Raw genomic sequence first — 26,182 nt, 5'->3', positions numbered from 1 at the left:
ACACATATATATATATGACACTCCCCAGCGCATATGTTTGTATAATTGCTTGTCTTTTTCTCCTAACTGTACTTGTTTATTGTGACATACCCCCTGGCATATTTATTTGTTTGTTTGTTTATATATTGTTGTGTGACTTTAAGTGAAATAAAAAAATTAAAAAAATCAGTAGACCCCGCATTGGCTGTCGCGGCGCAGGAATTACGGCCGCCATATTGGGGCGGTCGACCTGCTACTCAAACATGCTGATTCAAGCTGAACACACTAATGATGCCTCAGCACTGTGCGGCGTATTTTTGTTTAAATTTACAGACTATTTACGTCAGGGCTCGAGGGATAACTTTTCACAATTAAGATATCTTTACATATATCTTTATATATTCCCTGCCCTGTTACGTCAGCATTTCCAATATGGCTGTCCTTGATGTGGGCGGGGCTTGATGTCAAGCCCCGCCTTCCCGCAGGCTGCAGCGGGATGTACTTGAGATTATCCCACTGTGGATCTATGTAAGTCCACGAATAATATCATGTACCTCTTTAGTGTTCCAATCACAAATGCTCTCCATCACCAACCTGACAACTTAGGTTTGACTGATTAACTGTGCTTTATAAGATGTTCACTGCATGGCATATTGTTCTATTACCTAATCTTATTTTAAAAATGTACCCACAACTTTATTCGGGACCTGTCTACTTTGTTCTTTGGTCTTCTTAAAGTTGGTTATACACAAATGTTATCTAACAATCCTTCGATGCTTTGCAGAAACAGTTTGCTACATATGATTTCATAAAAGGGAATTCAAGTAAGGAGAACTAATTTGTCAAGAATTATTATATTAAAAAATAACCTCCATTTTCAGATTAGGTATATATTTTTAAATATTTCAATACAGTTATTTTTAAATAAACACAGAGTAAATCATTAATAAATAATAATAATAAAAATGTTGAAGTGATTGCTAGTGTGTTGTCATCACCCACTGATAAACTTCAGACATGAATAACACCAGCTCAGGTTTTCATCGTGTGTAAGCATTCATGAATAAAGGGAGAAACTGCTGACACTCCAGAGGGAATTTCACCCAAAGGCATGAAAACAATGCAGATCTCTGTAAACAACCAGAACCTTCATAATGCACAAACTAATGCACAAGCTAAGAACCAAAGCTGGAATGCAACTCGCTCTCATATGAAGATTGCTAGTGAAGATTCTCTGTCATCCAGATCATAGTCATTCCAAAAAAGTTAAAAAACAATCCACTGAACTTTGTTTCTACGTTCGAAGCCTTTTCAATTCAAAATGTCAGTAAAAAGTGTTTATTTCGAGGCTTTATAGACAAAACAAAGCCTTGTTTTGGCTTAGAAAACATGCAAATTGAACCGGACGAACGGGTCCGCCCCTTAGGAATAAGGGTCGCTTGGGTCCTTTGTTAGCCTGCAATAATGATACCTGTCTATGTCTCTGAAAAGGGGGTCGTTAGAGGTAATTGTTGGCCTGGCTGAATAGGCGAGGTGTTCTGTTGCCATATAAAGGGGTGGGGGTTGTGATGATAGCATCTTTCCACAATCTATTTCAAGTTCAGGGATAATTTTTACAGACGGAAGCATGGGTGTGCCATGGGATCTCCTGTGTCACCAATTGTAGCCAATCTTTACATGGAAAAAATGGAAAAGAGAGCTTTGGACACTTTCAGAGGAACACCACTAAGCCATTGGTTTAGATATGTGGATGTCACATTCGTCAAAATCCAGCTAAAAGATGTGGAAACTTTCACAAGACACAACTCGGATGACCACAATATCAAGCTCGCCAGAGAGGATGAACGATAACAAGCTATCTTTTCTGGACTGTTTGGTGAGCATGGATGGAGATGGAAACCTCAACATTGAAGTGTATAGGAAATTCACTGAAACAGACCAATATTTTCTTTTTGACTCACACCACCCACTGGAGCAAAAACGTTAAGTCATCAGAACCTTAAAACACTGTGCCGAGCATGTCCCTACGAAAACAGAAGGGAAGCACAAAGAACAGAAATACATTAAAGATGCTCTTCAACCTGTGGAAACCTAAACTGGGTGTTTGTCAAATCAGCAAGGAAATCCAAACATAATGGTGAGAAGTTTGAGCGCAAAAACATCACCATCCCATATGTTGCTGGAGTGTCTGAAAAACTCAAGAGGATTTTCTCGAAAGACAAACCCCAGTACATTTCAAACCACACAAGACCCTTAAACAGAGACTAGTACATCCTAAGGACAAAACCCCCAGACCTAATATGAGTGGAGTGGTGTATGCAGTTCAATGCAGTGAGGAATGCTCTGATCTTTATATTGGAGAAACCAAACTACCTCTCTACAGACACATGGCCCAACAAAGAGGAGCGACCTCCTCGGGACAAGACTAGGTTGTACATCTACACCATACGGACAAAGGACATTCTTTTGAGGACAAGAATGTTCACATTTTGGACAAAGAAAATAGGTGGTTTGATCGGGGCGTGAAGGAAGCCATCTGTGTTAAGAAAGAAAAAACAACCTTAAACAGAGGGGGTGGACTCAGATTTTAGCTTTTAAAAACCTATAATGCAGCAATACATTTGATTTCTTCTTACTATCATTCTCACTATCTCACTATCATTGCAACCTCCATGCCCTTACAGGGGAACAGAACACCTTACCTGTTCTGCCAGGCCCACAATTACCTTTAACAACCCCATTTTAAGAGACAAAGGGCCGGATTTATCAAGATCCAATTTTGCGTGCAGTAATTTGCGCTCGCAAACTGGAATTTTGCGCGAGGGGCTGAACCATGGTTTGCGGGTGATTTAACAAGTGTGATTGCGTAACTGGTGGCAGGTGCAAAACTGTTGGAGACGCCCTATTTAAATGATGGTTTTGCGCGTTTTGTGGTTTGCGGCAAAGTAGTTTGTAGTTTCTACAAACTAGTGCATTAAGAAATTTAAATCTTAGAGTGACACCCAACAAAAAAAAAAAAAAAAAATATATATATATATATATATATATACATATATATATATATATATATATACATATATACACACACACACACATATATATATATGTAAAGAAAAAACTTTGGCAACCTTTATTCCCTAAGGTGGTATGTGGCTGAATTTCTACTTCACTGCATTAAAAAAATAAAATAAAAAACAAACAGGTGTTTTGTATTGGCCTGTAGAAAAATGCACATACCAAATGGCTCACAAGAAGTGACTGTGGATGAGATTACGCATCCCCGCAGCATTGGCATGTTGCTCCACAGGCGCAGGGGGAGAACCCCGACCCGGTCGGACAGCACTTCTGAGATTGGGAGATCCCAGCTCTCGCTGCAACCGTACGCTGGAATGACCCAGATGCAAAAAAGTGCAATGTTGCAAGGAGTTTTGTGATATCTTGTATTGCGTGGGTCCTCCTTGTGGCTGGCTCCAAATCCATTCAGAGTTCCCCCAACAGCTCCAAAATGGCAATGCTGGATAAACGATATGTTTTGATGATCGTTTCCTCCTTCATTGCAAAAATATTCACACGGAGTGAAAAAATGCGTCCTCTGCGTCTCCTTGCTTCATTTCAATGTCTCCTTCTTGCGACAATAACCGCTGCCATGTGTGCGCAATTACGCATACAGACCATTTGCACCTTCTTTTGAAACGTGTTAAATATAGAGTCAGATACCGTTAGCAAAATTGCTTTCAGGTTTAATAAATCACTTTGCGAGTGCTAAATTAATATATTTACATGTTCTCCTCCCACAAGACGCACTTTAGCGTGTAAACGCCCCATATTGCATATTCATTGCAGAAAAAGTACTAAATGGATAAGAGGCGCTATTTAGCACGTTTTAAAGACCAAATCCTTTTAGCACGCTGTTGATAGATCAGTTTGTACATTTTTTAGCGTGCGCAGTGAAATAGCTCACGTTTTTATACATGCAAACCTTTGATAGTTCCGGCCCATAGACAGGTATCGGGTATTGCAGGCTAACAAGCAACCCAAACGGAGATTCCACCATACGCTATTTCTGACATTTTGAATTGAAAAAGCTTGCTGGATGGGAAGCAAAATGTCTTTAAACTTGGACAAAAAGTGCAGTGGATTGTTTTTCTTTTTTACTTTTTTGGAATCTCATATCAAGTGTCAGTCAGGTTCTTCTTTGTTTAACAGGCAGACCTTTTATTTATTGCAGGGGACTTTTTACTGTCAGCTGAGAGCTGCAGATAACTAATTGTTACTTCCAACAGTGATGATTAATACTCAACCTCCTAAAAATAAAAAATAAAAACACTTTTCCATATCTATACTGAATCTTTGCAAGCCTCTCTCATTAAATATTCTTGCTGCTGGCTTGCTGCAGTCATCTGTGCTGTGTGCTGAGCTGCAAGTAAGGTGGCAGGGATAATATGGGCTGGATTTAAAATAAGGTGGGCCAACTCAATATGACCAAGTGGAATGAACTCACTAACAGGGCTCTCTACCTTGCACTATGAAGTAAAGAGAAACTGACAGATATATGATCTTAGTCAAGTTAATAATGACAATTTATATGAATGGACATTTAAAAGCAGTTATTATTAAAAACAAAATGGCTAAAAAAATCAGATATAAAGTGACCTGCACTGAAATTGCCCATAAATATCATCTACCTTGGCTACATGTATTTTTTTATTTTGCTTTAATCTCTCTAATTCAAAAAAATAAATATATATATATATATATATATATATATATATATATATATATATATATATATATATATATATATATATATATATATATATATATATAATTGTAGTATTGTTTGAGTTTCAGCTTGTGAAAATATGATTTTCTTGCAGAAACAACTTTCATTCTGAGGTTTAGAGCACGCCTCTCACATCATTGTCCCCCAAATCACTAGAAATTAGGTGAGAGGAGGCAAGCTGATGGCAGATTGTCAATTTGAGCCTCTAAATCATTACATTTAACAGCTTAGCTGCTTCCTAAGAAAGAGTGAGAGAACAAAAAATAGATGCAATTGTTTGTGAGGATTTTTCTGCCAAATCTTTAACACACATTGCTATGGTGACAACAATGATTGAACAGAGGAGTTTTCAATTGAAACCTTTGTGCAGTCAAATCCCTGTACTTATGTGTGCTTCCACTGAGCTTCTCTTTATCAGTCAGTTTTAGCCTTTATGTTTATTTAGAAGAACACACATTCATTCTTTCCAGTTAGATACTGAAAAAGACTTATTTAGGTTTAGACAAACCAGTACAATTACTGCTAAACAAAATGTGTACACTGGTTTTGGTCAGATGCTGTTTTTCAACAAAGTCACTTTTAAAGCAATACTATTTACACCATAAAGAATTAAAAAAAAAAAACATTGACCATTTAAAAATACTTGGTTTTCATAATGTGAAACGAAGGTAAGGAATATAAATACTTTGGTGTTCACCTGGACAAAATACTCAACTGGAGACTCAACCCTACAAAGTCATCTACAAAACGGGACAGGGAAGACTACTTCTTAAGAAGATTAGGGCCTTGTTAGAAACACGATTCTGCATATCTTCTTTAAGTCTGTTGTGGAGAATAATAAACCAGCTAATAAAGAATGGTGGGACTCTTTTAGAAACTCTAGAAACTTTGGAGATGATTTCACAAAGAGTTTTTCATAAATTGAATAATATTATGGGGAACAGTGAGCATCCTCTTCAGAAAACTCTTTAGCACCAATAGTAGCTTCAGTCAAAGACCTCTCCCTATCCAGTGCTAGATAGACTGCAACAAAACATCCGTTCTGCCTACAGCTATTAACTTATACAACTTGTCAAAAAAAAAAAAAAAAAACACTTAATTTCCCTTTTGGATCAATATTTAAAATTACATAAATGTTATAATATTTATTAATGACAGTAAAACGTGTCACCCTGACTGAGACATTTCTTCTGTCTTAATAATTCTTTGTTAATTCTATCTGTAAATATTTTTTACTATGTCAAATACATTGAATATGTTACATAAAAAAATAACACAAAATCTACAAAGATTTTCTTCAAAATTACAATTGAAACAGGGCTGAATGTATCAGAGGAATAATGCTATCGTGTCCCGATTTGGAATGGTGATAATCAGCAGAGGCATATGTTATGATTCTGCGTGCATTTGGACTGAAAAGGGAAGAGGGGTAAGTGCTTGCAATACTAAGATACCACATTACCTAACCAGCCAATCAGTTACATGAAGACGCAGGAAATTGTGTTATAGAAGAGCTGATGCATGGTTTAAGTGAGCATTTTAAAACTTGCCTTCAAAATAAAGACACTCTTTTTTTGTGCTTTTTTTTAACCCATTAACAAGTTTGTTATTGTGTTTAACTGATGTGTTGCTGTTTCCTTTGCTTTTTAACTGGAATCCAAGAAGCTAATATATTCTATGCTAATGAAAAACAAACACCTGCTTGGACAGCTGCTCTGTTTGACCCAGAGTTTAGGAATAATGGAGCTTTGTACCCCACTAAAGAAACAATGAAAACAGGGATAGTTAAGAGGTAAAAACAATGATAGAGATACTGAAACAGCAGAACATGTGCGTAAAACTTACTCACTGGCATCCTTATTAGGTACACTTGCTCTGTCTCGAAAGACAAAGTGATAGACCCTAGTGAAGAAAAGATGCAGCTGAAAAGTAAACAGTTTTAACAACAATAAGTAAAACCAAAAGCACCCAAAATTCTACACTAGAAGGAAAATTCTAACCAAAGATGTCATATAATGACTTAACTCTGAGTGATTCAATGCATTTAGGCATCTACTGAACATGTGATGGAGAAACTATATTGTATAATATCCATCCCTCCGTCCATCCATCCATCCATCCATCCATCCATCCATCCATCCATCCATCCATCCATCCATCCATCCATCCATCCATCCATCCATCCATCCATCCATCCATCCATCCATCCTAGTGCAAAGGCAAAGCATGCAACTCATGAGTAAAATTTCCAAAATGAAGCTGTACCTGGATAATTACTATACATGTAAAAATTGAAATAAACTAGAATATTTTTCAACTTGTTTTTCAGCCTTTGCTCCACCTCATTATACAGATTTTTTGCAGAGTCCTCAGTGTGTGCTGTTATACAGAGCAGTGTTAGACATGCCAAATGATGAGTAACATAACAGCATATGCCTGTGAGTGTTCATTTTCAGAATTTTCATTTATATTTCTGATAACTAACATCCAGTGATTTTACCAGGCACAAAAATACATTCCCTGATTCCTTATGTCACCTTACGTATGACAGAAAGTATGGCTACATTCAGATAACTGGCTTTCACTCACCCAATATCAGCTGCTATAACAAAATTGTATCTCCTATGAGCCAGATTTACACATTACATTTAGAAGCACTTCACATAATGGTTTTGGTTTCATTCTAATGAATGCTCTTTTTTTAAGCATCAGTTAAAATATTGTTTTCTGTCTTGTGATGTGTTTATTGCACTCAATAAAACTGCCTGATGGGATTTGTTTCAGTTGAAATTTTTATTTATTACTGTGTTTGCATCTACACTTAAAATAGAAACTGTTCATGACTTTAAGTGATGTTAAGAGGAGAAATTCCAAAAAGGATTAAAGTCTATTTTTGAGAACATATTTCTTTAGGGAATACACTTTATCTTCCGGTGGTACCCTCGAATAGACCATTAAAGGATCAAGCGTGTACAGTGCAAGAAATATTTTCTTCTACAGATTTCTTCTGCTTTTTGACACACTAACATGCTTTTGATTATCAAGGGAAACCAACCATTCAAACAAACCTATAACTGTGCGATACAGTAATCACTCCCTTACCCTAATATGTGGTTATGACTCCCTCTGCAGCAATAATTCTTTTACATCGCTGTGGAGGAACATTTGCCCTGACAACTTTGCTGAGTTGTTTACATTTAAGCACATTAGAGTCATTTGAAGCAAACGCACCTTGTTATTACCAAAGAACAGCATCTCAAATAGATTTAAAAATATATTTTAAGAACAGACATCTTTTTTAAGTTGTATATGTTATGAAATACCTAGGTTATCTGGTAACTTTGATGTGTAGTAACAAAATAAGCTGCATTAAAATTGTGATCAGGGATCTGAGGATATAACATGTTTGAGGCTAATTATTTAGTATGATATTAACAATTAGATTAAAAAAAAGGTTATTTTAAAATAATAAAAATATTGTGCTGGCAGTACAATATCATGTTAGCGTCCCTAAACTAAATATTTACTTTGTGCCACAACTATCCTTTCGGTAGGTTTGGAATACACTGCACGTGAATTTGAATTGCTATTCTTATTACCTACAATCTGTTTACAATCTGTTTAAACTGAAACTCATTGGCGAGAACCCTGCTTGAGGGGCGATGCCTTCTTATTCATGACCCCATATGATTGATTTATTAAACATTTTAAAAAGGACATTAACCAAAGGATACATATATAACTTGGTTAAACATCATGGTTGTGTGTCTGTGTGTGTGCGTGTGGTTGGGGGGGGGGACTGATTGATTGTATCTCAATGTATTTTCAAGACAAGTCAAACCAACCATTGGGTATGCAAATAAACTATTGGCTAGATAGCCTTTGCACAAAAAAATGGTTGCATTTATTCAAATGTGACATTTTCTTATATACATGACCATGACCAAAAAAAACCTAACATACAACATTAACGACCTGTCTGGGGTGAGTGTATAATAACAGCTGATTCACCATTCCAGTGTGCCCTCTAAAGCAAGTCACACTCGTCACTTTTTGAAGGTTTTCATGGTACTAGTTGGATGTTTTAGGCTGTTGTAATTCCAATGCTAGTACTAGTTTAAGCTTACTACTTCTAACATAGAACATATTTATGGTACAATACTTCAATGTTCACATTGTGCAGCTGCATACGTTTCCAGAAGGAATTGTTGAAGAATCAGCAGGAAGATGCAAGCAAACAGCTACTGTCACCATATGCTTATCCAAAAGGTGTGTGGCCTGCAAAGTCAATGACTTCATGAAATCAGCTGCTTGTTTGTTTGTTTTTTTAATATAAGACTTTTGGCCACTGAATGTATAATCTGAATTACATGTGTCTGTAAAGTGCCTTCGGATGATGTGTTGCTATAGTGTATAAAAACTATATAAAAAAAAAAAAGAATCAAACTGAATTGAATAAAACTGTTGGGATCTGGAGGTTTGTCCACTTTCTCCACCAGAGGGCGCATGAGATCTCCTGGAGCATGAGCCGACCGCACCACCTGTCTCTCATCTGCTCATCAGGAGATCCGTACTTAAGGAGGCGGAGGGCTTCACTCCAGTGCCAGAGTGTTTCCCAGTAACGGTTAGCAAGCCTGAGCCAACCTGCCTGTCTGTGAACTCTGACTTTCTGTAAACCAAACTTGATCCCGTTTTTCTCCTCTCTGCCTCCCAGGTTGATCCTGCCTGAATACCTGAAACTCTAGAGAGTTTCTCTGCCGGTGATCTGTCTGCTGGTTCTCAGTAGGACTCTGGAGAGCAGCCTCAGTCAAGTATCTGCCTGCCCGCTCTCAGAAGATTACTGGAAGGAAAACTCAATCTGTGATCTGCCTGTACTCTGTTAGCTCTGCCTCCGCCTCTGCCCTCAGCCTGCCGACAACCTCTGGACCCTCAAGGTCCCCCCCCTCTGCAGCTCTGCTCCACTCCAGAACAGGTACTGACCTGAACACTCTCAACCTGCAAAACACCTGGACCTCCACTAATCTCTCTTTCTGAGTGAACCCACTCGTGACCAGTCAAGCCCCCTCTTGGATCTGAACATACTTTGTACATTTATTATTAATAAATCTTTTAACTTTTTCATCTGCCTCCGAGTGTTCTGCATGTGGGTTAGACAAATTAATCCGAACATGACAAAAACAGGTCAAACTTCTGAAAAATCCTCAATCTCAACCATACAAATAATCTTTAAGCAAATAATTCCAATAAAAATAAGTTTAAAAGTAAAGATATTGTCTTAAGACAGAGTAATTTAAACGAAATCCATTATGAGCACTGTCTTTATGAAAGAGAGTGGTCACACACCCAGCAAGAGTTGTATAAAAAATACACTTTAATCTATTTGACCTTATAGAAATTATAAAATAGTGTTTATACATTTTGAAACCATGCACCTAAAGCTTGTTTAAAAAAACATCAATAGTTGTATTATTAGTGCATCTTTAAAAAATGGCTTAAATACATTGTTAAAGAGGGACGATAGGTGAAATATCCATGCTAACGATACGTGCAGTTTTTAAATGGAAAAACACAACCATTATCATAGCACTACATCTAATGCACATTGAAATTGAACTAACAAATGAAAAATATGAATCACTTATTTAAAAATAGTCAGCTGAACTTTGATTTCTGAATATGCAACTTTTTATTTGAAATAGTAATATTTGGGGGAGTGTTGGCCTAGTGGTTAAAGCAGTGCGCTTGTGCTCTTAGAAGGTGTTTAGTACCCGGTTGGATCCCCACAACCTGCACTCTGGGTCCTTGAACAAGACCCTTAACCTCCATTGCTCCCCAGGGTTAAATTGGTCAAATGCAGAGGTGATTTTCTTCATTGTGAGATCAATGATGTTCAATTATTACTTTATATATATGCAAGTATACCACAGTCTAAAACAATAATGAGTGCAAATAGCGAATTAAGTAAAACAGAATGGCTATAGATCTTGAAAAACATCCATAGAATTATTTTCATCGTTTGGGTGATTTAACAGAAATGTTCAGAATTATAAAAAAAAATGGTAGGTTTATTTTTCTTTATAAAAACAATTGGATTCATATGTTTTCAGGTGCTTCAGAGGATATAATTGCTTTCCTTGCTTGCTGAGGAGGAGCAATGCCTATATCTGTCATTTGGAACAGCCACAACCAGGGCCATGGTAGTGCTGATATAAAGCGTCAAGAACACAAGGCCGTCATATCCATCATGAAGAGTGATTCTCATTCACAATCTCCAAAATTGCTGACCTCTATGAAGGGACTGACCCATACATAACCCCAAGATGATCTATAGCATAAAAAACAAGGTGTGCCGGCTCATCACACAGGGTTCAACCATGCAGATAAAAAAACTACAACAAAAAAAACATTACCTGCTCACTTTAATGCATTTCACCAACATTGTCAAGTCAAAGAAGCAAGTGAAAGAGTTTGCTAATTTCCAACCACTAATTTGCTTGTTTCTTACCTTGCTGAGCTGATGGGCTGGTGAGCTGCTGCTGATGTTTAGAGTGTTACATTTAAAACTGAGCAAGGACTCTTGCATGGCCTCATGCTCTTGCCGATTTTCCTTTGTATGGGGGCCGTATGGGGTTTTGAAGCTGTGCAGTGTCGGGCTCTGCTGAAGTGCCGTACAGGATAAACCAAGAAAATTTGAAGACTTGATAAGAAAAGCCTCAAGAGCTATGTTAGCAGATACCTGTGGGAAATGTCACCAAAGGTTTAGGAAAGGGTGGAGGGAGAGAAAAAAGGAAAAAAAAAACAGCAAAGAATTTATATTAATTATTTTGCATATGCTTTTGTTTCCAGTGACAGAGGAGAGGATAGGCAGAGCCAAGATGAAACAGTGAGAGGAAGCAATTTATCCTTGTGTTTCATTATTCTGCTTGTCTGATTAGCCACATATACTGTAGAGTTCATTATTCTGAGACAAAGGAGAAAGTAAAGCTTTGGGACATTCATCAAAAAACTGACATTTTTCTAGGTATTGTTTGGGTGTAACACACCTTTGAAATGGCCTGATTGTCTTCCGTCAACGTTAGGTCAGCGATACGCTCCACACACTGGACAATGCGAGTGCATGCTCTGGCCTCGTTCTGCGCCATCCACAAGATATGCTCCTCTACCAGCATCATGTTACTGGCTATGTCGGAAATACAGTCCCCCAGCTGAGGAAACATCGCAAAAACAAACTGTGATGTATTTTCATTGGATGTGATGTGACAGAGCAGAACAAAGTAGTACATCCTTATTAAAAGGAAGAAAAAAAAAAGACACATAATTTTCCAGGTTTTTAAAGTACACTCTGGGAAGTGTGTTGCCCATTTCCATATTCTCCCCTCAGTCATATATCTTTATAAAAAACTCCAGAGTATGCAGTGACTTCAAAAGGCACTTAATGAAATTGTCCCCCTGGGTGTTATCTCAGCATAAATCCATCAGTAGTTTGTTAGAGGACATTATTGAACAAGCAGCATTGTGAAGACCAGAGAACAAAGCAGACATGTATAACACTGAACAGAAATTTAGGAAAGGTTAGGTTTAACAACAACCTCTAAACCTTTAAAAATTAAAAGAATATGGGAACCAATAAAACATATCAGCTAAGCTAAACTAACAGGTTGAGGAGAGTGTTATTTAATTAAGCGACAAAGAGGAAGGAGCCACAGATAAGATTAAAAGAAGATACCAAGAAAATGCTGTAAGAGGGCCAATCTATGGTGGAATTTGGATTTCCATGTTTTTTATGGGTTGAAAGTAATGCTACATTTCACAATATAAACATATCATGCTTTACTTAGACAGGAACAGCGATGCTACCTCAAGTTGATTACAACACAGTTAAATAAAAAAATGACTTACAAATATTGTACATGTATAAACATAAAACATATCACAGACAGAAAAGTATAACTACTATGATCAGACCACTTTCCAATAGTACAAAAACTCACTGCAAAAAACTCAGATCTCAATAAGTGATTTTTTTCTTAAAATTAGTGAATTTTTTCTTGAATTAAGGAGGTAAGTGAGACACTTTGCCAATGGAACAAGACAATTTACATTTAAAATAAGAAAAAAACAATTCTATTGCCTTATTGCAAGTGTATATTATCTAATTATCTTATTTCAAGAGTAAAATACTCATTCCATTGGCAAATCGTCTTATTTATCTGCTCAAATTCAGGGTAAATACACTTAATCTAAGACATTTTTACTCATTTTTAGATCTTTTTTGCAGTGCTTAACCATACACCCAGAGTTACAATTGTATAAGTAGTGATGATTCTAGTTTATGTGTTAGAATGGCTTAGTCGACCTTCAAATCTGAAGCCAGTTCAGAACCCGTGGTAAGAGCTAAAAGTTAACTACCACCATTTTATGGAAAACTGGGATTGTCTAAAGGTACAAAGTTGGAGAAGATGCACCAAAGGACTGCAACTGTAATACCCTACAAAAACGATTCAGCAGGGCTACGGTTGCAAGCATCATTTTTAGTATTGATTTGTTAATAAAACAGTATATTATTAGTACCCTGTTTGTTTAAGCTACCATTTTACATACAGTATATATACCACTCTGCGTTTTTACCATGTGCATTTCTAAAAAAAGAAGCATAGCTAAGTGTTATTACAGTTAAGGTAAATTAGGTACTTTTCCAAAGGAATGAGTAAATGTAGACACCACATTTATCTAAATGCACAAAGAATTGACTTAAAACAAATCCCACCCAACAGGTACATTTATAACCCCGTCAGAACTGCAGAGTAGACAATGGTGTTTTAATTTCTAAAGAGATTTAATTTAGATTAAGAGCTCCAATGGAGCCTAATCGCTGCTTTGGGATAGTGGTTTGCTATTTACCCTTTATATATTTTATAGCTGCTTTGTTTGACTATTTTTCATTGCCTAAATGAGGATGGTCTCTTGTGCATTGTCCTCAGAATAATAGGGCACTAAGTATCTTCTAATATTATCTCCCCCTTAGTGACCTACATTGATTAACAATGCAAGTGAAAGGTACAACAAATTCTTCTTACTTACTTGTCTCAGCACTGCTCTCATTACAATATATGACCTTAAAAGTGGTATGAAATCCCGCTATTTCCTCTGGTGCCCATAGTTCAGTTAGTGTAAAAATTTCACTTTTCCAAAGAAATACAACATTATATTCAAAACAATAACTTAAAAAAAAAAAAAAATGTACTCTTACATCTTTGTTTTTGTCAAGCAGCCTTGTCAGTCTCTCCACAAGGTGAGTGACAAAGATGACATCCATAACGTCAGTAAAGTGGGAGGTCTTGCTTGTAAATGCTACCAACTGCTGACCCAAAGGCTGGGCGTTACTGATATTAACTGGTATCTGAAACAAAAAGTAATATTTAGAAACAACATGTATTTTATGTTTTGTTTTTTTTTGTCGCACAAAATTTAACATGTTGGCAATTTAAAGCACCTAGTGCCTTTCATTTCAAGGCTTCAGTCGCATCTTAATAATTTAGAGGATTATTATAAGATTAAATTGTTGCAGTCATTCTATAAAATCATATAATTTCAACGCACACATTTCAAGTGTTTACAATTTATGTTCTATTATGTTGTTTATTGCTTGTCTTTGTCATAACAAAGATGCTTTAAACAATGTCACTTCCTATTTAAAAATAATTCACCCAGTGACTCTTAATAACAAGATTCATAAAATTTTTTATGACAGGTGGTATACTATCTTTATGCACTATCCTTTAAATAAATTGTTACTCGTCTTTCATTAGCTTCAAACTGTGATTATGACATTCATTGAAAGAAATATATGAAATATAATGTAATTAATATATTACATACATGATTGGAATTGAGTTATTAAAAAATCTTTTTTGGTGATATCCTATCTGATTAAGATGCATCTGTATGTTTTAGGTCTAACACTTAAAAAAAAACATGTCACACATGCTTGGAAAGCTCTATAAAAAAACAAATATGCTAATATAATTAATTAAATAAATCAGCTATTTTTGGTTTAGGTGATATTTTTCATTAGCACTTGTACCTGAGTGAGCTGATGGAGCACACGGGTCAGTTCACTGGCATATGGGCACTGAGTGTAGTCTTCTTCAGCCCATCGCCCAGCTCGATCACATCGTCGCCATGCCTTCTTCTGCCTTTGGCTGGAGGGGTGGGAGGCACTGCCAGAGCGGTTGGGGAAAGATCCAAAGGTTGAAGGAGCACAAGGCAGGAAGGCCAGGATGCCAGCCATTGTCTTTGGCCATCTGCTCCAAAAAATACATCATGAAATAAAATCATGTTAAAAAATTTAACTTGTCATTGCAAAAACTATTCGGATTGTTAGGTTTATTATTTATACATCAGGTGCACTGTTAATTTGTTTGTCAGATTAGACAGAGCAGAAGGCCTTCCTTCACATTGTGGATGTCGCGGTGTGTACGGAGGTCATCTAATCAAGACAGCCTTCGTGTCTCTAAGAGTACACAGAATATGGGCACATCTTGGAGCCGGTCTGATAGGAGAGCTGCTGTATCTGTAACCCTGAGACAGAGAGGCAACCTGCATGGAATTCAAGACATGGATGGCGTGTCAGTTTCTGATACGGACAGCTAAGCATCCACATGATGCGACACAGACTCAGAAGGTATAAGAAGCATGTGATGACGTTGTTCGGGGCTCAAACTTTGCCGGACGCTTGCGGACGTGATTTTTGAGACCACAGCTGTGCATAGCTCGAAGCATTTTTCTCTGTCCTGTAACGACCTGATCTAGAATAAACTCTGTTACTTTTTTACTCCTGTTTTTATAGTCCTTTTTTATATGGTTTTAATGAGTTTGAGTTAAGAGTGGTAAATAACTTGCTCCCAGGAAAAGAACCGTGTGAGGAGGCCCCGGGGCGTTACAGCCTTTACTTTGAAGGGGACAAATCCTTCTCACTTATTCTAGTTCTGCTTAAAATAGTTTTCTGATTCCACAAAGAGTGACATTTAAGAAGCTCTCATAATGTGTCTAGAAAAGCTTTTTAAAAATACACTTAATGCAATATTTGGAAATCTAGAAGCCTTTTGTCTTGTAGAAAATTATAATTAGAGGCTAAAAATTCACGGTGCATTGACCTGATTGTAAAATACACATTTCTAGATGTTGATAACTAAATGCATGCATATGAGTTTATGTGCACAAGAGGAGAATATGCCAAATGTCAGTAAATGTGTATCTGATAAGAAAACCTAATTCTTAGTTCTTTTAGAGTTGTTTTGTGGGCAAAACAAAGTTTAATAAAGTCTCCTGTGGAGCAAGAAATTAGACTTTCTCAATAATGTCATGACAGACCAGCGGCCAGAAGTGCTCTGCTAGTCAACCTATACTTGAAGTCAAACACAAATATGGGACTTTTGATCCGTGCACACTGCCTCTGAGTGTTAGGCAAACTACTACTTTTGTCTAAGGTAGGAAGTCAGCACATGACCTGCAGTTACAGTCAGGAGTTATTTACACAAGTTTAGTCTTTAAGTTATTGATGCTGATTTTAGACTATATTTTGAAATTGAATTATTATGTAACATCAACAGCAATGAAATGAACATTAAAAGGTTCAAATTTAATTACAATTTTTTTTTTCAAATACACCCAGGATCATGGCTCTGGATTCAGAATCCAATTTAAACACACAAAGCTTTTACAGTGTGACTGTCTACATAACCAATGTGTTGTATTTTTTTAACAACAAAAAAAAAACCTCTAGAAATTCTTTCTTCATATTTGTCATAATATTTTTTTGCAGATTTAACAGGCTTCTTTTAGACCAGGATGGTTTCCTAACACAGGCTTACACAGACTTTTAAGCATAATCCAAAGAAGCTTAATTTTATCCTGTTTTACTGAAACCAGAACCAGATTTGTGAGTAACATGGTCATGGCAGCATTGTGCCAAGTGTCTGATTTCAAAAGTAATGACATGTTGATTTTTCACTTAAAGAAAGAGAGATAAACAGAGAGAGAGAAAAGGAGAAATATAAAAAAGAGAAATATTTGAGTTATAAAGCTAGATTGTGCTCATAAATTTTTTTATTTAATTTTTTTTTTTTTTTTTGTGCACATTAATTAGAGTCGTTGAAGTTCAATATCCTGTACAAAAAGGTCTTAGGGTGGTTTCCTCCAAATGGCTTCAATAAGAAATTTTGGAAGAAGTTTTGATGGGGAATACAGCTGTTTTTGGTAGGTGTAAAACATTATTTTCCCCCTCTGTTACTAAATTTCAACTGCCCCCTGTGTTTTTCAGAGAGAACTGTACTAGCATTATTATAGAGTATAAACACCTGGAGTGCTTGCACAGCCAGACACCTGCATGGCATCCCAAATACAAGGCTGACTATAGTTCAGCATTGATACTTTAATTTCACCTCAACCAACAATCAGATAAACCTTACACATAGCTGAATGTTTGAAAAGTGTTCCTACTAAACCTAAGAAATGGTTTAGAAATCACAGACCAGGCGAATACAAAGGGCATTGAGTTACTTTTACCTCAATATTTTTACTAAAAAGTAAAGTTTTACCAGCGAAAAAACACATTTTAAGAAAAATCTCACACTCTTTTTGGCAGAACAAAACCATACCTTTGCTGCTTTCTGTAAATAATCTTTATTTCAAATTCTCTTCCAAAGTACTTTATTAATCCCAAAGAGAAAAAAATGTTCCTGTAACTCGCAGTTTTTTTTTTTTTTTTTTTTTTTTACCAGTTGTACTATGAGTTGATAGCTGTGGACAGGAAGGATTTTCTGTAGCAGTCTGTCTCCCACCGGACCCAGAAAAGCCTCTCATTGAGGCATCTTGGTTTTGTTTAACAATCTCCTGAACTGTTGCCTTAACGTTCTTCACTGTATGAAGAACATTAATGTATGAACAATTAGATTGTTGAGCTTTTTAAAGTAATTTGCTGTCGTGCTTTTACCTCATAAGATGGCCGAAGAGATCGAACACTCCACGTCAGACTTATAGAAGATATGCATCATATCAATGCAAACATTGAGGGACTTAAAGGAATAGTACACCCAAAACATGATTAGCCTTCATTTTCTACTCACCCCCATGCTGAACAACACTCTGGAGTACTTTTTTGATATCTCAAATGCATCTGGAGATCTGGGAGGCTTCTTGCTGTCTGCTGACATTCAAATAATGGAGGTCTATGGCGCCCGAGGCAGAAAGGTCCATAACAGTCCACAAAAAACATGTCAATATTCCTCCATATTGCTCGTCCAATGTATTCCAAGTGTCCTGAGTTGGTAGCGTGGGGGTGAGTAGAAAATGAAGGCTAATCATGTTTTGGGTGTACTATTCCTTTAAGCTGCCTTAAGGAGTATAGTCTGATCCATTGTTCCCTCTAAGCTGTGCACTTTCTCAATGGCATACTGCCACATTTTCAGCACACAAGAAAATGTATGTACCGCATAAAATAAAATCCAACATAAACTATAGGTCAGTTAGACTAATAACAAATTTTCTGTATCATTTTAAATTAGTAAAACCCAAAATAAAAATATTCCAAAAAAGAAAAAGAAAAAAAGGTAAAGACAATCCAATGGACTTTGTTTCCAAGTTTAAAGATGTTTCGCTTCCCATCCAGGAAGCTTTTTCAATTCAAATTGGAAAAGCTTCCTGGATGGGAATTGAAATGTCTTCAAACTTGGAAAAAAAAGTCCAGTGGAATGTTTTTTTACTTTTTTTTTGGAATGATTATGACCTGGATGACTCAGAATTTTCACCAGCAGAACAATGAAAATATGACAATTTTGTTACATAATAAACACAAACTAGGAACAGTTTTAGCTTGCCATGACATATTGAATATAATAATAATAGTAATACATATGAACAGGGGAAACATTTATCTTTATTTAATTTGGGCTTTTATAGCATCTTGCTAGATGTGATGGCCAGCTTTATTCAATAAATTAAATTTAGCTTTTCTGGCGCATGATCTAGCTTTTCTTCAATGCCAGTTTCATAAATCAATATTGGAAAAGTTGTAGAATAAAAAACATTTAATTTATACCTTAATTTTAATTTATTATATTTTTTTTTATACACTCAGTGTCCTTTAAAATACAGAGATGGGAAGTAACGAAGTACAAATACTTCGTTACTGTACTCAAGTAGATTTTTCTGATATTTTTACTTTACTTTACTACTTATTTTTATGGCGACTCCTTACATTTTTGCACAAATATCTGTACTTTCTACTCCTTACATTTTAAAAAATTGGCTTGTTACTTTAGTTTTGAATCATTTCAATGGAGTTACCGTTATTATTTTTCACGTCATCAATACCAAATTCAATCTAATTGGATGGGAATCTACGTTGCATTTGACGCACCACTACAAGATGAATCGACAGATTCGGCGGTTTTCATTCGCAGCAAATCATTGCAGCTTGGTGGCGGTGGCGTTAGCATAGCAGTATGGAGCAGTACGAGATGATTGAAAATGAACACAACGGAGATCTAGTCCTATTGGCAGACATCCATTTAAAATGTAGGCAACGGCATGAAAAAAGTGGTTTCTACTTTTACTTTTATACTTTAAGTAAATTTACAAGCCTGTACTTTGTTACTTTTACTTGAATAAAGAAGTTTAATCAGTACTTCCACTTTTACCAGAGTATTTTTTAACACAAGTATCTGTACTTTTACTCAAGTACGGAAAGTGAGTACTTTTGCCATCTCTGTTAAAATAGTCCAGCAAATGTCTTTATTCAGCACATCAAAAACAGCCACAGCAGCATAAATAAATGATCCAACATGAAGATGAATATGTGGAAGCCCAAACTATTTAACACTCTAGGCTTCCAAAACAATAAAACTCACTTCTTTGTTACCACAAAGCTATTCAACATGCACATAGCTTTAGACGCATTTGTTCACAGCGCAGTGCGATGCTCTGTGTGATTTTTTTTTTTTTGCTTTGAAGTACATAATGAAGCAAAAAACGTAACCAGGGGTCAATCAGCACATTCTCTGATACAGTGCCTACAGCACTTAGATGTGAGGAGCTAAAGGAGATCTCACAGCTTGTGGATATATGTGCTACAACTTGTATGATCCTGGGTTTATTGCATATACATATATTTATGTAACTCAAACAATAAACTTTACGTGTTTAAAATGAAAGCAATCACACATTAGCATTCAGAAAGTATACTTTATATACTAAATACATAAACCTGATGATTATGCATTTCATATTAAAAAAGCTTTAATATAAAATGAATATCATTAATGTAAGGTTTATTTAATAGGTTTGAGTAAAAATTATCTAAAAAAGTTAATGCAAAATTGTTCTGTAATGAATTTACATATATCTGAAAAATTTAGTGCAGGGTATATATACTCCTCCACCATCGTACTTCTTCTCCCAGGACATGATAGGATGCAGCTTGTTCCGGTCTCTTCTCAAATCCATAATCATCCCAACTGTTTAGCTAACATTAAGGATCAGAATATTCTCAAACCATGGCGCAAAGTGGTTCTTGTATCTTTAATGTCCCCGCCTGCAGAGCTATTCGAGTATTTCTGCAGATAACACGACTCTGTATTGTACTTGACATCAGACAGAGTAAAAAGAAATGGAGAGAGTACTGCCCCCTGTGGTGCTCCTGTGCTGCTGACTAATTGATTAGACAGTTGACCCTTCAGTCAAACAAACTCTGCTCCATTTGTCAGGCGATTGTTGATGCCTCCACTTGAGTCTTCTGAAGTTTCTCACAAGTAAGTTGGGCTGAATTGTATTAAATGTATTGGAGAAATCAAAGAACATGATCCTCACAGTGCTGTCTGTCTTATCTAAATGACAAGGGGGTTGTTGAAGCAGGCGTGTGATGGCATCTTCAACTTCAACACCACAGTGATCAGCAAACTGCAGGGGTCCCTGATAGCTGCTGTTTTTTTTTTTTGCTGAGGTGAACTAACTTAAGTCTCTCTAGGATGATGTGGGATGTCTTGGCAACAGGTCTATAGTCACTGATGACTGTTGGCTGAGTTTTCTTTGGTACAAGTACAAGGGAGGAGGTCTTCCACATAACTGGAACTGTCTGCTGGGTCCAGCAAAGGCTGAATAGGTGCTGTAGAACACCATAGAGATGCTTTTCACAAGACACCAGGACTCTGGTGCTGACACTATTAACACCTGGGGACTTATTGCGATTCAGTCTCTAGTTGATTCTTCACTTGACTTCTAGAGACAGGCAAGTGAAAGGCAGAGGGAGCAGCCTAGTCTTGCGATTTGACTAAGAAACATAAGCAGGAGGGTCAGTGGCAGAGCTGGAGGATGAAACATTTGAGGGGTAACAAAGAAGCTTTGGGTCAATATATAATTTTGACTGTGAGCAGGAGAGAATGATGCAGAACTTGTTTAGTTCATTTGTTCTGTCCAGAATTGTATCTACTTATTCTTCTGCTTGAAAGCTATGTTCTTCTTTATCTCTGACCACACATCTCAGGTATTGTTTCACTGGGGCTTGCTTTCCAGCCTCTTCCTGTAGGCATCCTTGCTTTCTCTAATCTTGACCTTAAGTTACTTCTGTATACTCTTTATTAGGTCAATGCCCCCCTTTTTAAAGGCTCGTTTTTTCTGTTTAGGAGGTTTCTTCAGATCACCTGTGATCCATGGTTTACTATTTGGGAAACAATTCACTGTTCTGGTAGGGATGGTGTTATCAGAAGTTTATGTAGTCACTCACACACTAGGTCAATGCATGGATGTTCTATTCATGTGGCTGACTTATCTGTACCCCAACTTTGCAGTGCCACTTTAGCTTCCTGTGATATCATATGATGTTCACAACCCCTCCGAGCCACCTCCCTCAAGTTTTCCATTTCTCTTTAAATGTGTCTGCTTGTATGGTTAAAAAACGCCTGGCAGAGAGACGCTTGAGTCCAAGATATGATCCTGCGCCTAATGATATCCTAATGATCCCACATTGCCAAGCTATCGGAGCTACTCAAATGTGGAGCACAGTTCTAGAACGGTATGAAAGTTTAACCAAAAATCTGTATAGGAGTTTGCTTATATAAGTGAGTCTATGTGTTGGAGAAGATCTAAAAATGACAACTGTGTTGCCAGTTCTGGTAAGCACACGTTACCAATCTTATATAATTACTCACTGCCCTTTACGCCACTGAAGAAAAGAAAAATGACTTTTAATACATGACATACCTTAAAAGTGTAGAACTGCAGAATAGAAGCATATCCTTGGCTGTTTCAATGAAAGATAAGCTTTTCAATGATTGAAACTGTCTGAAAGGAACTTATTCTGTTGCATGTTTCTACAACAAAAAATGAGTCATGCAGTGCTTACTGTTTGCACTGACTTAATCTAAATTAAAACTAAAGCTAGATGCTCAGGAGGCCAGTAATCTGTTTTGAGGTTAGATACATGACATCTCACTACCCCCTTTCCCCACCCATTCTGCTTCCTCCTCTCTTTCCATCCATGCTGCCGGTGCAAGAGCAGCAGCTACTTGGTAATAAATGGCATTAATTTCACGCCCACAAAAAACAGGCTCATTTTCCAGCCCATTACTCCAATGCTCCGTCGGAAACAAAGCCTGGAAGCTTGCTGCTCTGAAAGTGGGCTGTAAAGTACAGCAGCTATGAAGAAACATACATGACAACAACAAACGAACGTGAGAGGAGAGGTGCATGATGTGAATGAGCATGCACCAATGCAAGGTTTCAAGGTAGCAACAAGTAGTGGGTGGAGAAAAGCCAGATAGATACAAGATGTATTGCAATGGTTTCTCTTAGTTATGGAAACAAGAGTTTCCATTATATATTTATTCTGTAAAGTTATACTACACCGAGTCAACTTTGAACATGTAGATGTTCATATAGCCACAGCTATCACTGAAATATATCAGCTAACCATACTTTGTAGTTCTATAGGTGCTGAATTCTGGATTTCCTAAAAGCGCGTTCACGAGTCTACGGAAACCGCGGCAGACCAAACCAGACGAAAGTGCGCATTCAGCGTCTGCTCTGCCGATAATGCAAGCGTAGAAGAAGAAATGTGCTGTTTACCTGTGCAAAGAAAGAAACAATGAAAGAAAAATGTCTGAGGACTTCAGTGTTGAGGAAGAGCATGAGTTCTTTGCCAAGCTGAATGCGCACTTTCGTCTGGTTTGGTCTGCCGTGGTTTCCGTAGACTCGTGAACGCGCTTTTAGGAAATCCTATACACTACTGTTTATGCTCTAAAAACATTCTAAATGACTTCGTTTCGAGTAAATTATGGACGCTACCCACTCAGGACACTTGGAATACATTGGACGAGCAGTATGGAGGAATATTGACACGTTTTTTGTGGACTTTTATGGACCTTTCTGCCTCGGGCACCATAGACCTCCATTATTTGAATGTCAGCAGACAGCAAGAAGCCTCCCAGATCTCCAGATGCATTTGAGATATCAAAAAAGTACTCCAGAGTGTTGTTCAGCATGGGGGTGAGTAGAAAATGAAGGCTAATCATGTTTTGGGTGTACTATTCCTTTAAAGGGGACAGAGACAGGGAGAGGGCTAATGAGGGAATTGAAAACAGGTGAGGGCTGAACAGAAAACAGAGCAAAAGAAAGAGGACACAAGAGGGCAGCAGAGGACAACAAATGGAGAACCAGGAAGACAGGAACTAATAAGAAAACAACAACAAAATAATAATCAAATAACTAGGATAAAGAAACATGGTGAAAAGAAAACTAAACACTAGAAATCAAGGAGCAAAAGAAAAACATAACAGAAACAGAAACCTAACACTCTCATCTTTATTTAAAAACAAAATTCATTATTAGTAATATTTGATGTTAAAAGTGTTTCTCTAAAATAGATTTTTTAAATTCACAAATAGCTATGAAATCCATTTAAAGAAGTGCTCATCTTTTTAAATCTCAACCTTCAACTCCTCCTCAGTTTTCAGGCAAACAGTTAAATAGCAAAACTAGCTACATTTTAAAAATAATTTGTTAAATACTTATTTAAAGGTGACATTGGTTTCTGCACCCCCAGGGCTCTCTGTAGTTTTTTTTAGGTCTGAGGAGCAAATGAACTAAATGCATCAGTGTTAGTCTTGTATTGACAATAAATCATTTTTTCTGGTAAATGATGGTAGAATGTTTTAGAAATTACATTTTATTCTAAAAAAAAGTTCTTGTCAAGGTGAAGGTGGAGGATGGGTGAGGACTCAAATGCAGAGATGAGGGAGGCAGAGATTATTTCTTGCAGGTTTGATGAAGTAACGGACGCAAAAATCCAAAATAAAAAGAACTAGAAAACATTAGAAAAACTCACGTGGGGAGCCAAAGAGGAAGTAACTAACAACATGGAACAAGGACTGAAGAACTGCACAGGGAGAGTATATATGGAAGACAAAACAAAGACTGGGGTAATCAACTGATATGGAGCAGGTGTGGATGAAAGAGACTAGAAGGGAGCTAGGGGAAAGGAGACAGGGCACAAGGGGGCAACAGAGAGTGGTTTAAGACTGTTTAAATAAACATAAAATGAAAAATAAACCAAACATCAACAAAATAGAATTACTGATAACTAAAAAGTCCAAAAAAGAGAAAACATAACAGTCTTATGTTCTCTACTCTAAGGAACACCGTTATATTTATACCTCATACGTCTGCAAGGTCCACATGGCTCATTTAAGTAATTTTAGCTTCCATGCCCATCAGGGCGTCATCCATCTGACTAGAATCTCCTCACCTCGGAAAAGCATGCAACAACCTCAACAATAGTTCAGGAGCGGTTGGAGATGTGTCTGCATTCTTGGATTGTTTAGTTTTTCTTCAAAATTGGTACAAACCAACGGTGCCTTATACTGTTTTTCTCCCCTTTTTGTTAATATATGTTAAAATATTCCATTGTTTTTGGAATACGGACCTTATTGCAGTTGAATGGGCAGAAAGAAGTATTCTGCTTATCATATTCACAGACGACAATATGAACTCTGTATTTCTAGATTTTTGATGATTAATGTAAGCTTTGATTATTGGTCTGCTCTGATGTTGTCTGTTCTAATATACATATCTGTTTCTAAACCTATTAAGTAAATTTAAAATGTCATAGTATATTTGCAATTTGTCTTTATCTATTTGCTGTGTTCTTTGGTATTTGTTGTTATTTATCTAATCATCCATTTCTTCCTTCTGTGTTTACCTGTGGGAATGAGATTGTTTGCGGGGAAATAACCTCAACTTATTTAATATGGCTTCTCATAAACCAGAAATGTTTGCCTGATGACGGTCTAGAACTGAAACTGCAAATAAATCTCTTCTCTTGCAAGTTAGACAGTGTGTTAGAGTCCTCTTTAAATTTCTATCCATTTTTTTATGCTTGTCATTTTATAGATGTGCGAAGTGCTTTATTAAATCACAAAAATGACAATTATAAAATCATATTAATTAGTACAAAAGTCTGTGCAGACCAGCACAAATTAAGGCAGCAGAACTGCAAATGATCCCCATACAAGCAAAGCAAAACCCACAAAAAGAAAAATGAATAATTAATTTGTCTTGTTTATTTCTTATCAGAAGAAAAAAACAAGAACAAACAACACAAATATTTTATAGATATATAAGCCTAATAGTCCTCAATTAATAAAGCTGTGCCACATTTTATTTAAGAACCCAAGGACCACACAGCAATGAAACAGAGCGCCCGATACCCCATTACATTAATCTATTGGCACATTGGAAAACATTAGTAAACAAAATATACATTTAAGATTTAAATACTTATTTTGAACAATTTTGAAAACGAAATTAGAAAATAATCAATTGATGTATTTTTGAATATCAACATACAAAGCCCAGGTCACACCGGTTGCGTAGAACTTTTTAATCCTATGCAACCGGTTACCTCATAAGTTTTTTTTTAATGTCACACTGACTGCAGATCTGTCCAGATTTCTTCCACCCCAAACAACAGACGTCATTCAGATGTTGGTTTTTAGGCTAAATCTGGTCGGTCATACTCTGGATTTAGTCCAGAAATAGTTGTTGAAAATTGGGCCCTGTATGGTTAGATGCTAAAAGTCCAAAAAATTAAAAATGTTTTCAATAATCTGAAAATTACTGCTTTTCACCTTTTACTTTTCAACCAAATGTAGACGTTGTTTGGATGTAAATCATGTTTCCCTTTCAATGTCTTTTCAACCCTTTTTTTGCTCGGTTGTCTCTGTGCCACAAACAAATTAAACAATTTCCCACATTTGACCAGGACAGATTATGAAACGTTATTAAAAAATAAATAAATAAAGCGAAAAATATAAATAAAAAACACCTGGCGCAACTATAAAGCAAAGCCCCACTTTATGAGCCAGATAG

General features: G+C 36.6%; 1 protein-coding gene across 1 annotated transcript in view; it reads right to left on the bottom strand.

Moving 5' to 3' along the window:
* LOC119782907 (adhesion G protein-coupled receptor A3) overlaps window positions 1-26,182 on the bottom strand; it is a 282,681-nt gene that overhangs the window by 180,511 nt on the left and 75,988 nt on the right. Inside the window, exons 9-12 of the mRNA XM_038284112.1 lie at window positions 14,847-15,066; window positions 14,013-14,162; window positions 11,806-11,967; window positions 11,268-11,498 (exon numbers count right to left, since the gene is read on the bottom strand). Of these exons, the coding sequence (XP_038140040.1) occupies window positions 11,268-11,498; window positions 11,806-11,967; window positions 14,013-14,162; window positions 14,847-15,066 (763 nt within the window). The remainder of the gene's footprint in view (window positions 1-11,267; window positions 11,499-11,805; window positions 11,968-14,012; window positions 14,163-14,846; window positions 15,067-26,182) is intronic.

This window comes from Cyprinodon tularosa, unplaced genomic scaffold (genome assembly GCF_016077235.1).
Source record: "Cyprinodon tularosa strain WSP-4 unplaced genomic scaffold, ASM1607723v1 ctg199, whole genome shotgun sequence".
In the NCBI taxonomy this organism is placed as follows: domain Eukaryota; kingdom Metazoa; phylum Chordata; class Actinopteri; order Cyprinodontiformes; family Cyprinodontidae; genus Cyprinodon; species Cyprinodon tularosa.
This window is presented reverse-complemented; position numbering and strand designations above follow the sequence as displayed.